Source organism: Lemur catta, chromosome 18, assembly GCF_020740605.2.
Source record: "Lemur catta isolate mLemCat1 chromosome 18, mLemCat1.pri, whole genome shotgun sequence".
Lineage (NCBI taxonomy): Eukaryota > Metazoa > Chordata > Mammalia > Primates > Lemuridae > Lemur > Lemur catta.
Window position 1 is genome coordinate 4,289,255 of NC_059145.1, and position 14,304 is coordinate 4,303,558.

Below are 14,304 nucleotides of genomic sequence, written 5' to 3' on the forward strand. Positions count from 1 at the left end.
AGATACTGGACTCCTTAGGCTGTTCCTGGATCATGGTAATCTGTAGATACATGTTCTGTGAAAGACATGGGAAGGTGCTCTCCTACACGGTAAATTATTGTTAGGGATACCTGCAATATGTCATGAAGTTGACAATTTATTTCTACTGAATGTCTAAGCTTGTTTATAAACAGTGACTTTTTAAAACTTAGTTAACTTGAAATGATCTGCCCTAATTGAGGGGTAATTATGACTGTGTGAAAACAAGGAAACTTTCAACTTGTATCTTTAGTGGATCATTGCCAGTATTCTTTTCCATAATATTTACCAGAGGTACTAGTAACACAAACTTATCAGTTAGCAGATAGTTCTTTCATCAGTACTCTTTATATCCTTTGGAAGAGACTGAAATGAGAAATTAAAAACCTGAGAAGTAGGAAAAATATTCAAGAGCATGGAAATTTTATTAGGATAATAGACCAACATATGAAGAGGCAGATCATAAAGTGGACTTTGTATTTTCTACAAAAAACTAATTTTAAAAGATAAGTGTATTTAATTGCAGATGTACCTTAAAAGAAGAAGGAGAGAAGAGAAGAAATGCTGATCTGTTATATGAAAACACTCGAGAAGAGATAAGAAAAAAGGAAGAGGAATGCAGGAAAGAAGTTGAAATGAAACAACAAGCTGAAGAGTCTGTCAAAACACTGAATGCAGAAATGAATATATTAAGAAACTATTTGTCTGAGGTAAATTGATCTTCGGTAAAACTTTCTATTTTTTTTATATTTCAGCTTATTATGTGAGTATAAAAGTCCAGGTTATATATATTGCCATGTCCCGCCCATCACCCACCCCCCCGCCCCCGAGTCAGAACTTCAACCATGTCCTTTCCCCAGATTAACTTTATGTCAACAATATTGCTTACATCAATTTGGTAAAATATATGTTATGTAGGATTAAAACACAAGAAAAATGTTATCTTAAAAATGAATTATGGCATTTTTAGCTAAAATTCCTTATTATAAATATTGGCATCTGATAAGTGTTCAGTATATGCGTTCTGCATGGAGCAATGAAGGGAAAGTTGAGTTTAATCACTAATAAAAATGTTAATTTAGGCATTTTTATATTACAGTAAGGTCTATAGCTTTGAAACTCTAATGAAACTAGTTTAATGTTCTGTAAATTTTTTTTCACAGTACTATATATGTGTGTATTTAAAATTGTTGTTCTTTGATGAATTTAGCTGTCATTTATTCAATTAAAATTGGAGTAATTCTTGAGACATAAAAGTCCTTGTCTTCCATAAGCTCTTGCTTTTCACAGCTTTGTTAAATGTTATACTCTTAATTAACTTTTTGGACTTTTTTCCCTGATGCTATTAGACCAAAAACTTTACTATATCTCTAGCTTGCAGAAAAGTACAACGAGAGTCAGAGGCAGCTATATGGAGAGCGGAATGCCAGACAATTACAAGGTTGGATTCTGGCCAATCAACTTTACACACAAACTGAAACAGAAATGACTCTGAGGGAAATGGAATCTCAGGTATTTTCTTTAGTCATTTTCACATACGTGTTTGTGTGTGCTTGTATGTGTATATATTAGTATGTAAAACACAAACTATATGCATCTTGGAAAGTATAAAGTATTTTAAGCTGCGTGTCTGTGTATTTATACATGTATGGCAGTGATGGTGGTGGCATTTTTGGCCCATTGGATAAAATATTGTTCTCAATTCAGTTACATTTCTCTGCCATAGTCCAGTAGTTATAGTCACAATGGCCTCATCCAAATCAGAGGCTTTTAATGTTTTCTGTAGGAATTGATGGTATTTTCATAATCTCAAATCCCTTGCTACTAAGAATAGATGTTCTAGTTTTGGGAAGTGATTCCATTCCCTTGATATATTAATGGAGAGGTTAGTTTATTACTTGCACTGATGGTTAAGGAGGAAAAGGACAGCCAGTTCAGAGACCATATTTGGGATGCCATGCTCCTCACTGTGGAGAGGAGTTACAATTTGCTCCAAGTAGTGTCTTATTTCAGTACAAAGAGGTTTTGCAAACAATAGTATGCCATAACATAGACTTAGTGAGAATTTTTTGATAAGTGTTTTGTTCCTAGTAAAATGATTGAGTGCATTTTCCCCTGTTCACACTGATTACGGTTTCAAACATTGTAACCAGGAGAAAATAAGAGCCATTGTGATGGCAATTCATGATTTTCTTAAGAAGAGCTCAATCAATGTTATCTTAGTTATGGTTGGTGTTTTGAAATGAAAGGCTTCCTTTGTGTTTATATGCTTACACAAGAGAAGTAACTGTGATTTGGTAGAGGTAGAATCAGAAGACCTGGGGGAAATTCCACAGCTTGCCTACATTGTTAACCTCTCCTTTTCAGAACTATGATAACTAAATGAGTTTGTTGATGTATGTAGAAATGGTGTAGGACAAAGCCTAGATACATCATTTGTCCACCAATGTACCATACACACTGACTACAAATAGCTAGGAAGGTAGAATATCTATAAGGAAATTTTATCTGTCCAAATATATGCAAAGCTAAGTCTCTTGCTATGGGTAACGCAGAGGTTAGCTGTTACAGTGTAAACCCAATTTTTTAATGTAGTCAAATCCATAAATCTTTCTTCTTATGCCTTTGATTTTGTTGTAATTCAGGGAAAGGCTTTTCCAATTCTGAGATTCTTAAAAATTCTCTAATGGTTTCCTTTTTCCTTTCATGGATTCGTTTTCCAGAAATGAATGTTTGATGTTTTGAGAATTTATGCTCTATTATACAGTGTGAGGTTTTGATCCATCTTCTATTTCCAGTTGGATATCCTCTTATTGCATCATTTTCAATGTATAAATGGATAGGTTCTCCTTTATTTTAAGAAGAAATCATATGTCATTTCATTGAGTGCTAACTAAAAGTTCCCTTTGTTGTACTTAGATTTGTCAGAGTTATGAAAAAGAACGATTTCTTATGCGTACAAATGACATGTTGCATGAAGAAATAGCCATGCTACAAATGGAAATAGCCACAATAAAATATCAGAATGAGGAAAAAGAAAATAAGTGTATCAACCACATTAAAATTGTGGAAGAAGTGAATGAGAACCTTCAAATGACCATGAAAAAGAATGTGGAAAAGTTAACAGACACAGTATCTCAGTATAGTGACCAGCTTAATGCTCTGGCATGTGAGAATGCCTTGCTAAATGCTCAACTACAAAATGAAAAAGAGAGCAAGGAACAACTGCAAGCAGAACTTGAATCCTGCAGTTCTAGACTGACTGCTGCAATACATGATCAATACGTTGATCAAATTCTGATGTCAGGAAGAGACGTCGAAATGTCTTTCCAGAGAGCAGGACATGAGTGGTTTTGCTTACGGAATGAAATAAATGTACCTGTGTCTGATCTCAAAGAAAACCATGAGATTTTTGGTCAAAACTGTTCTAAGGCTCAAAGTCAAATCGGTAGCCTGGAAGATGAGCTCCATAGCACAAGAAATGTTCTGAGAGATAAGACTCTGTCTTTGGAATGTGTCCAAAGACACCTCTACCAAACAGAATGTCAAATGGAAAAGATCAATCAAATGTATGAAAATGAACAATATCAAGTGAAGAAATACATTGGACAACAGGAATATCTAGAGGAGAGAATATCTGAACTAGAAAGAGGAAATATGTTGCTCCGAGAGCAACTGGTGTACGCTCACAGCAGAGCAGAGCATAAAGAGGAGACACTGATGAATATGCGAGAGCAATTTCAAGATACTGTGAAAAACCTTCTAGCTGAGAACGGAAAGCAAACCCGTCTGCTAGAAGATAGAATTAAGCAGTTAATCGGTGAATGCAATCAGTTGAAAGAAAGGCTGTATCAAAATGAAAAAGGGAAACCAGAAGAAGTAAGTATCAAGAAACATAAATCTTTTTCAAAGTTCCTGAAAGAAAATTTAAAGTAATCTTTGTTTGTGACCATATGTTGAATCTAGTTGAATATAAACATATCTAGATGATAAATGTATTTGCAATATCAGGCTAGAAACATACCTTGTTTCCAGCTAATAAAAGTTATACATAAAAAATACTTTTTTAAAATTTATATTTTATTTCAGGATATTATGAGGGTACACACGTTTTGGTTACATTTTATGTCTTTGCCTCACCCAGGCAGGGTTTAGAGGCACGCTCTTCCCCTCTACCATGCTCACCATGTCCATTAGTTGTGAGTTTATGCCCTCCCCAAACCCCTAATTCCTGGAAAATATTACTACCGTGTGAGCGCCATAGTGTTGATCAGTCAGTGCCAATTTGATGGTGAGTACATGTGGAGGCTATTCCTCTGATCCTGTGATACCTTATTGTGGATAATGGGCTCAAGCTCAATCCAGGAAAAGTATAAGTGGTGCTAGACCACTGTCATTTCTTATTGTCATACACAATTGTGTAATATTCTTTGTATGCATATACCACATTTTAGTAATCCAGTCATGAATTGACGGGCACTTAGGTTGGAACAGAACATGGTAGACCGTGGTCAGGTTCAACAGTAGGAGCAGGAAATTCAAGAAAAAGCCACACAGTTTATTGCAGAAAAATTAAGAGAAGTCAACCTATTTTTACAGGTTAGTTAAGTGTGAACTGCACTTGCATTCATTTCCCTGCAGATTATATTGTCATATGTACATTGTGTGTGTTTTTTCTACTACACTTTTAGCAATTGGTTTTGTAGATTTCTAGAATGAGGGTGGCGTTTGTTTCTCCCTTTAACTTTTTCAGTTTCTATCATCATTACAACTAAATCGATCTTTGAGAGTAGTGATGCACCTTAGAGAATCATTTGTATATTTAGGCCAGTTAGCATGCAGTTAGCATAAAACAATAGTACTAGGAAAAGAAAAAAAAATGGGATTTAGAAATTCTACCATACTCTTGAATTGTACTTGTGTTATAATGTTCAGTTTTTAAAATTGTAAATTATTTCTATTCTTTAGATTATTAGATTCCTTGAGTACTAATTTATGAATGATTCAATTTTTTAAAACCCAAATTGAATGATCGATTTAGTTGATAATTGCTGATAAATATTTTAAACCTCATCTTCTTTTGTCATGTATTTAAAATTGCTCTCTGAGGATGGGTGTGGTGGCTTATGCCTGCCAGCACTTTGGGTGGTGGAGATGGGAGTATCACTTGAGAACAGGAGTTCGACACCAACCTTGGCATCATAATGAGACCCCGTCTCTCCAAAAATAATAAAATGTGCCAGGCATGGTGGTGCACACCTGCAGTCCCAGCTAGTCGGGATGTAGAGGCAGGAGGATCGCTTGGGCCCAAGAATTGGAGGCTGCCGTGAACTGCGACTGGGCCACTGCACTCCAGCCTGTGTGACAGGGAGATACTTTCTCTAAAAACTAAGATAAAGCAAAATCAAATAAAATCACCGTCTGATTCAAAAGTGAAGGAAACAAATATGCAAGAATTGTTTAGGTTGTCACTGCTAAAAATGTATCCTTTTAATTTGTTTCAGGCACAAGCAGCATCGGAAGAATACAGACGACAGTTGAGAGAGAATCATCTGGCTGCAATAAGCAGTCAGAGGGAATTCAGAATGAATAATCTTGAATCCCAAGTCTCCAATATGACAACTGCTCCAGAAGATTTTCATTGTATTGAACTGGAAAAATATAAACACTTCTATCAATTAGAGTTAGAAGACAGAAAATACTTGCCAAAGAAACTAAAAATGTAAGTCAAAATATGGAATGGAAAATAAGATCATTAATTTGCCTTGAAAGCACGCCTTTTACTAAGACAGGTTCATGAGATTAGTGGGAAGTGAAAGCTAGCTAGATAATATAATTTTGGAAAATTATATTAATAAATAAACTTGCCTTTAAAATGGGAGTGCAGGACAGTTTACATCTCTCCCTCTTTTCCTGTTTTATCTGGCTTTGTTTCTCCTTAATAGTCTCACGTAGTTAACCTGACCTGATAGTCCTTGAGCTAAGTATTTTGGAAGCTTTATGATTTAGAGAGGGATACTGTCATAAAACTGCTTGTCACCATCCCCCTAAATGAAAATATTAATGAGTTTGACTCCTTTTTGGAAGACTACAGCCCGAACCAGATAGCCAAGTACTGCAACTACTTTTGGTGCATTCTGGCACTCAGTAAATTATCTTGTTTATATTGGTTTACCAAAAATAATAATTTCTACATTTTCTTTTTTTTTATTTATTCAGGATGTTATGGGGGTACAAACATTTTGGTTACTGAAAGGGTGAATGAATGACCTAAAGGACACATTTCACACACAGGTTATGTGAGAGCAATGTGGCTGGTTTATTCACCCGGGTGTGGGTGGGCTGAGTCAGAAGTGTCAACACAGAAGGGAGTTCAATCAGGTTTTTTATAAACCGGGATAGCCGACCCCCTCCCACCAGCTGTGTTCAGTTCTTTGTTTCTGGGCCACACTGGCAGGTGGAGAATTGCTTCCTGCTATGGGCAGCAGAGGACAGTGGGCACAACAGTTGTTTGTAGTACATTTTTCTTAAAATGACCAAGTCCTATGGCCCCTTTTCCCAGTCGCATCCATCCTTCTGTTCTGGCATAGTCCTTATCAGGAGACCTAGGGAGGGATAGCCTTGGTCTACATCAGGGAGGGAGCGAGAAGGAATTCTGGCTGCAGCTGTCTGATCTACAAAGTCCGGGGTCTCCCCAGACTGCTGTGGCTATTGTTTTATGAGCCTCAGCTTTGCATTAACCACATTCTGTCCTATACATCCTTTTTGGGTTTCTACCTGTAATAAACCTAACGGTTGCATACAATGCTGTTTGCCCTGCCCAAGCTTGGGCTACAAGCATGTCCCTTCCCCATACAGTGTGCTCCGCTTCCATTAGTTGTGGGTTTACCCTCTACCCTTCCCCCCGACCAGCACCCACTCAGTATTACTACCATGTGAACACCATAGTGTTGGTCAGTTAGTACCAATTTGATGGCGAGTACATGTGGTGCATGTTTTCAACCCTTGTGATACCTCACATCAAAGGACGGGCTCAATCTCTGTCCAGGATAATATAAGAGGTGCAAGGCTCTTTCAGACATCAGCCTAGGCAAAAAAATTTATGAAGAAGAACCCCAAAGCAATCACAGCATCAACAAAAATAAACAAATGGGACCTGATCAAATTAAAAAACTTTTGCACAGCCAAGGAAACTATCATTAGCGTGAATAGACAACCTGCAGAATGGGAGAAAATATTTGCTTTCTACACATCTGATAAAGGGCTGATAATAAGAATCTATATAGAACTTAAGAAAACAACAAGAAACAATCAACCCCATCAATACATGGGCAAAGGACAGGAACAGAAACTTTTCAAAAGAAGACAGAATAATGGCCAGCAAATATAAAAAAGTGCTCAATATTTCTACTCATTAGGCAAATGCAACTCAAAACTACAACGAGATATCACCTAACTCCAGTGAGAATGGCCCTTATCAAAAAGTTCCAAAACAACAAATGCTGGCCTGGATACGGAGAGATAGGAACACTTTTTACACTGCTGGTGGGACTGCCAATTAGCACAACCCCTGTGGAAAGTAATTTGGAGATACCTCAAAGAGCTAAAAGTAGAAATACCATTTGAGCCAGTAATCCCACTACTGGGCATCTAAACAAAGGAAAAAAAGATGTTCTAGGGCCGGGCATGGTGGCTTCCACCTGTAATGCTAGGACTCTGGGAGACCGGGGCAGGTGGATCATTTGAGCTCAGAAGTTCGAGACTGAGCAATAGCCTGAGCGAGAGCAAGACCCTGTCTCTACTAAGAACACAAAGAAATTATCTGGACAACTAAACATAGACAGAAAAAATTAGCCAGACATGGTGGCACATGCCTGTTGTCCCAGCTATTCAGGAGGCTGAGGCAGAAGGATTGCTTCAGCCCAAGAGTTTGAGGTTGCTGCGAGCTAGGCTGATGCCATGGCACTCTAGCCTGGGCAACAGAGTGAGACTTTGTCTCAGAAAACAAACAAACAAACAAACAAAAAGACATTCTTTCATAAAGACATCTGCACTCCAATGTTTATAGCAGCACAATTCACAATTGCAAAGATGTGGAAATAACCCAAATGCACATCAATACATGAGTGGATTAGTAAAATTTCAGATATGTAACTATGGAATACTACTAATCTACCTTTTCATAGGGATAATCATTTTGTTGTGTGTATTTAAGGAGTATAAAATGATGTTTTGATATGTTTGTACATAGTGAAATAGCCATTATATTGCACCAAACTGATAAATTCACATTGTTCATTTTCACTTACTATTCCTTTCAATACAAGTGTTTCTTATGGCATCCACAAGAATCTTATAAATAGAGCCATTGCAGAAGGCAGCAATTATTACTTGTTAAGCCATACATTGCTGCATCATTGATAGACATTTCTCTACCCTCCTTACTTTATTTAAATTACTTCTTTTTTAGCAATTCCCCTAGGAATATATACATATATATATATATACACACACACACACACACACACACACACACACTCTCACTTCTTTGGAACAATTGTGAAAGCGTAACTGCACAGAGTAGGCATGCTTTGACACATCTTCAAAGTTAAAACACTATTTACTGGGAAGTTCCATTTACTCTTATGGTCACTTTTTGAAAATGTAATCATTTAGGAATCATTTAAGAAAAAATGAAATACTAAACATTTGTCTTTTTGCAATCTTCACAGAGCTACTGAGAGGCCAGCAGCGTTCAGTAGCAGTCTTGTTGCAGAGACACAGGAGACCAGAAGTTTCTCTGGCCCTTGTACAATGAGCACAGAGTCAGCTTCTGCTGGAACTGTTGTTGATGGGTTAGGTCTTCACAGAGAATTTCCTGGAAGAGAATACTCACTGTTTTCTTCTTCCTGCCCATGGACTTTAGATACCAGCTTGAAGAATAACTTGAGTGAGGTTAGTTATATAATCTTCTTTCCTTTGGGTTTCAGATTTCTGATATAATTACTGTTTTTAGTTTGGTGAAATACTGAGTTGTTTAAATGACCTATGCATGATTAGTAACGGTTATAATTATCTGAGTTAATAAAGAGAGGAAAGAGAAAGTTTTCTATTTTCTTAAATTCCCTGCAGCTCTCATTTTCAAGAGATACCCAGATAGTAATGTTATTCAATACATGTAAGTAAAATGACACATTTTAGATTTGTTTAAAGGCTGCATTTAAGTTAGATGTTAGAGATTGAATTTTCTGTAATAACAGGAAGTATATTGAGAGGTCCTTTGGCTTCCTTCCAATTGATTTTAGTTTGGCTGTGGTTGTGGTTCATAACAGTTTTGAAGTTTTCCTCTACCATCTCAAAGTTTCCACCCTTAGTCACAAGGGAATGATTGGCATCCAAACACTTAACCACATCTGGATATTTATTATTTATAGCAGTCCAAGAGAGGTAAGTTTTATGAATTAAATAAACCTGTAGTACTACAAAGATTAACTTCTCTTTTTAAATTAAAAGATTTGTCATTTCCTTACATAAAAGTACATGTTTAATTGCTAAGGTAATTACAGCCTTTTAATCTCAAGTTTTGTAAAATTTGCCTATTGGTGGGCAATTGCACAGCACTTTTTAGTTAAATGAGGCATGTACTTGAACTTTTAAAATGGCATTCACTTTTGTCTCTCTATCTTGCCATCACTTGAATGATTGATGACTAAGATGGAAAATCTATCAAGACATTTTGCTGTCTTTTTTCCTTCTATAATCTGTGCCAGGCACTGTATTGCCTTTCAGGCGACAACAATTCTGAATTTCTAGTAAGGGAAATATGAGGAAAATGTGTGATTTAAGGGGAAAGTAAGAATAAAATGAAAGAGTCTTTTAAAACATCATTTAATATTTGACAGTCTCACTTGTCAATATAGATAAAATCACTCAAGCCTCCCACCAGCCAGGACAAAACTAGAAGCATCAATACTCCAGACCCTTTTCCTAAGCCTCTGGGTGCCCCTCCCAGAGCAGCTCCCTTCCTGGGATCTGGGTCCGTCCCTTTCCCTTCTGAGCTTTCATATGTAACCTGGGAAAAGATTATTACATTAATAGGCCCTTAGTTCAAGTCACGTTACGATGTACATTTTACATAGTGTTTATTAATGGTAACATAAGATTCTGTTGATAAAGCCTTCTCCCTTTATCTGGTATTGAGTTGTACTTTTACAACAGCTGGCTGGTAATACTGTTATCAGATTATTCATTTGTTCATGCCTTTCTATGGTGGTGTTCTCACAAAAGTGTTCTGGAAAACAGTCTCTCAAAATACTGGGAAAAGTGTTAGTCAGACATTTGTGAAGGCATCAGATTTCATATTATGATTATCACCACAATATATTTATTAGCTTGAATATACTCTTTCAGGCCCCGTTTTGGGCATTTAGAGGGAGAATACCTTTTATACAAAGGAGTTAAACAAGAATCTTCTATATGAGAACATTTACAATACATTAATAGTTAGAAATGTTTTCACACATTTTTAGAAATAACTAAAAATTGCAACTATAAGCAGCCAGACGTTTCCAAAACCTGGTACTAATTTCTGAAAAGAAATAAAAATTACAATTCATGAGCTATATATTTTTGACCTCTTTTCTAATTCTAGAACATCGTGAATCAAAGAAACTAAGTTTGAAAACTGGCTCTAACCTATATTTATCCTTATTTCAAGCAAATTTTGGGAGATCTTAGTGTTCATATGACAAAATGTCAGTCATAAGACAGGCAGCACAATATTTTTACCTAATCTTAGCCAGTAGAATATTCACATGACTTTATGACAGTGCCATTTTCTTCATATGTGTATTCATGATTCTGTGCTAAAATGTTAGTAGCATAGAACATACTTTAATATTTTAGTTTTATTAGAAGTGGAAAATAAAAACTTTATTTTAAGGAAAAATCAATTACAGTGAAAAAACCTCATCATGTTTTATAAAGGGTAGAGTTTTTCTAAGAATTTCAAAGTAACACATTCATGTGAAAGTGTGATTTGAATTGTCCAACCTTTGTACTGATAAGAGAAAATGTCACCCTTTTTGAAGTCATGTATATTCAGTAGACCAATATTAATTGTACTTTTTTATTAGATGATTGTAGACAGCATCACACATACACATTCTGTTATCTAAATGTGAAATAAATAGGAATTTTATTTTATTATGTGATTATTTCTCTATTTAAGCAATCCTCAAGTTAAGTCTAGTCTCTCTAGCAATGCCATGAAAATGTCTCTGGTTTACCTGAAGATTATAAATAATATTTGACTTATTTCAGATGCAGCAGGAGTTGGAAGAAATAACTGTAGGACTAGAAGTAGGTATGCTGTCAAATTTTATGAATTAAATTGAGAGTAATGATTTGATTTCTGAAATCAACTGTAAGTAAGAAGTGGCATCCCTCTCTATTATTTGGTTAATAGATACTACATTAAATATTTCCTCTTACATGAATCTAGTGAAAGATGTGAAAACACTAACATTCATACTGAACAGTATACTTATGCTTCATGATTTCATTATCATATTCCATAGCTTCAGAGAAATCTCATGAAATTTATGTTTTGTTTTGTTATTTTCTGGATCTGCACTTTATTCACTCTACCATCCCTATGAACCTGTTCATGTGTCAGGCAGCACACTGGAACTATTCTCAGAAAACGAAGGCATCATCAGCTTTCTACGTTTATGATAATGATTTAAGGCCAAAACCCCCAAACTCATCTAGTGACACTAAGCCAAGCAATTATAGTTCATAAGCAGTCACTTGACCTGTGACCTTTCAAATCCATCATCTACTTTTTCACTGGCATACTTTTGCCCTCAGAAAAGGTTCCATATTTCTTAGCATGGAAACATCACCCACATCAATGTGGTTCTTGTCAATTTTTTCAGCTTCATATCTTGCCACATACCCTACACTGCCCCTCTGTTCTAGCATCTCAAAAACTAGACTACTTAGAATTCCACAATGTACCTCCTCACTGCCACCTGTTTTCCTTTACTTCTTCCCTCTATCTGATAATTGTCCCTCAGCTATCAAGTTATGTATCACCCCTACCAAAAAGTGTACTCTACTGATAGAAAACTTGGACAGATGGCCCTTGTCTGTGTTAAAAGAGTGCCCATTTTATACTTGTTATGGTCTCTCTGACTCTGCAGGGTGTTCCCTGCTTCTCCTCTTTGCATATTACAGTATACGATTGTTGAGGTCGGTCATGTGGACTGTGTCATCTTCACCTTGTCATTCCAGTGCTTGTCATAGTTCCTTCGCATGTGGTTGTTGAATGAGTGAAGGGAGCTGAGAAAACCAGATGCTGAACCACAATGATAATTAATTTAATGTGCAACTATGGGCAATAATATTTAATATAATAATAATAATATGATAATATTAATATTACAATACGAGTTTTGTATTGCCTGTTTACATATATATTTATCATTCTTATTAACACCAATAAAGTTCTTGCCTCTTTCTTACTAGCTTACACTTATTTCCTACAAAATCTTTTAGGTAAAGAATATAATTCTTTACTTTTATTTCCAGGTGCTGCTGGATACAGTCCTCTAGAAGAGTTTCTCCTCTAGGATACATTAATGAGTCAAGTCTAAATGAATATATTCTTTGGAAGGCATCTCAACAATATATGCCAATTTTTTTTTAAATTATATGATGTGAAAGACTTTTAATTGGATCTTGCCAATGAAAGCCAATTTTATATCCTCAAACTGTCAAAGTGTGAGCTCTTTCAATAACCAAACATGCAAGTTTTCATGAATACTTTAGTGAAGTTACTTGATTTCTCATTCGTCTTTTACCATTTTCATCACTATACATAATGATAAATTTACATTTAGACAGACATCATTTTGGTTCAGGTACTGTGGTCATTGTCAATGTTTGGAGGTGTTACAATTCTTACAGTGCCATCAGACTTATGTAATTTTAATTTTCAGCACAGATTTATATGGCTCTTTCTTCCTGGAGACAAAAAGTTTGCCTAACTCTTTTGATTTTTTCTGTTCATTCAGATTTAGATCATGTGTGTTTTGACAAGTGTATCACAGAAGTGATCCTGTGGATCTTCTCTTTGCATCCTAACATGGGATCTACATCTGATTTGTCTTATTCCTGATGATGTTAGCATTGACCGCTAATGGTGGTATCTGCTGTGTTTGAGATTTGACTTGCTGAATGAGCCAAGCATAGTACCTGAAATAAATCTAACTCAGTCAGGTGTGTAATTCTTTTTACACTAATCTTACCTGCTTCAATTTCCTCATATTTTGGTGCAGATCTTATTTCTAAATTAGTGACATCCTTTGGTCTGTTGTTCTCTTTTTTTCTTTTGCTGTCTTTGTCTGGTTTTGATGTGAAGGTGATACTGGCTTTATAAAACTATTTGGTAAGTAATTGTCTTCTTCAATTTTTTAGGAGAGTTTGTATAACCCTGGTGTTAATTCCTTGAATGTTGGTTAAAATTCTCCAGTGAAACCCTCTAGGCCTAGAGACTTTGGGGAGAGGGAGCTGTTTTATTCCAAATGCCATTTGTTTCTTAAATAGTTATGGAGCTATTCAGGTTATCTATTTAATATTGGCTCAGTTTGGATAATTTGTGGTTCTTGAGAAATTGCTCCATTTGTTATACATAGTTAAGTTGATGAGCATGACATTTTTTGTAGCATTCATTAGTTATCATTTTAATGGCTGTAACATCTGCCTTTTTTGCTGCTCATGTCTGATATTAGTGGTCTGTATCTTCTCTGTTTTTATCTTTCTCGGTCTTGTCAGATTTTTGTTGATTTTATTTATTTTTTTAAAGAACTAGCTACTTCTTTTCTTGATTTCTTATTATTTTCCTGGTTTTTCATATAATTATTTTTCTTCTTATATTCACTATTTCCTCGTCATTCTTATTTTCAGTTTCTCTTGCTCTTTTTTAGTTTCTTAAACTAGGACTATTGATTTGAACTTTTCCTTTTATAATAATGTAGGTACTTAGTGCAATAAATGTCATCTTCAGCACTGTTTAAGTGGCGTTCACATAATTTCATTAGTTATATTTTTATTTTCATCCAGTTTCATGTATTCTATATTCCTTTCAGCTTTCTTCTTAGACCCATGGCTTTCTTTGATGGGTACTATTTAATTCTCAACTGTTTGGAGAATTTCTGTTACCTTTCTCATTAATTTCCAGGTGTATTCAATTATTTTAAGTGAACGTACTTCTATGATTTC

At 35.6% G+C, this 14,304-nt stretch overlaps 1 protein-coding gene across 4 annotated transcripts in view; it reads left to right on the top strand.

Moving 5' to 3' along the window:
• LOC123623341 (ankyrin repeat domain-containing protein 26-like) overlaps nt 1-14,304 on the top strand; it is a 35,131-nt gene that overhangs the window by 11,500 nt on the left and 9,327 nt on the right. For 3 of the 4 annotated variants that reach the window (XM_045530403.1, XM_045530404.1, XM_045530406.1), the window contains 7 exons: nt 545-728; nt 1,393-1,530; nt 2,938-3,897; nt 5,523-5,740; nt 8,751-8,973; nt 11,341-11,383; nt 12,613-12,794. In XM_045530403.1, coding sequence (XP_045386359.1) covers nt 545-728; nt 1,393-1,530; nt 2,938-3,897; nt 5,523-5,740; nt 8,751-8,973; nt 11,341-11,383; nt 12,613-12,653 — 1,807 coding nt within the window. In that variant the 3' untranslated portion in view covers nt 12,654-12,794. Of the gene's footprint in view, nt 1-544; nt 729-1,392; nt 1,531-2,937; nt 3,898-5,522; nt 5,741-8,750; nt 8,974-11,340; nt 11,384-12,612; nt 12,795-14,304 lie in introns of those variants that run through there. The other variant, XM_045530405.1, reaches the window with a different exon arrangement.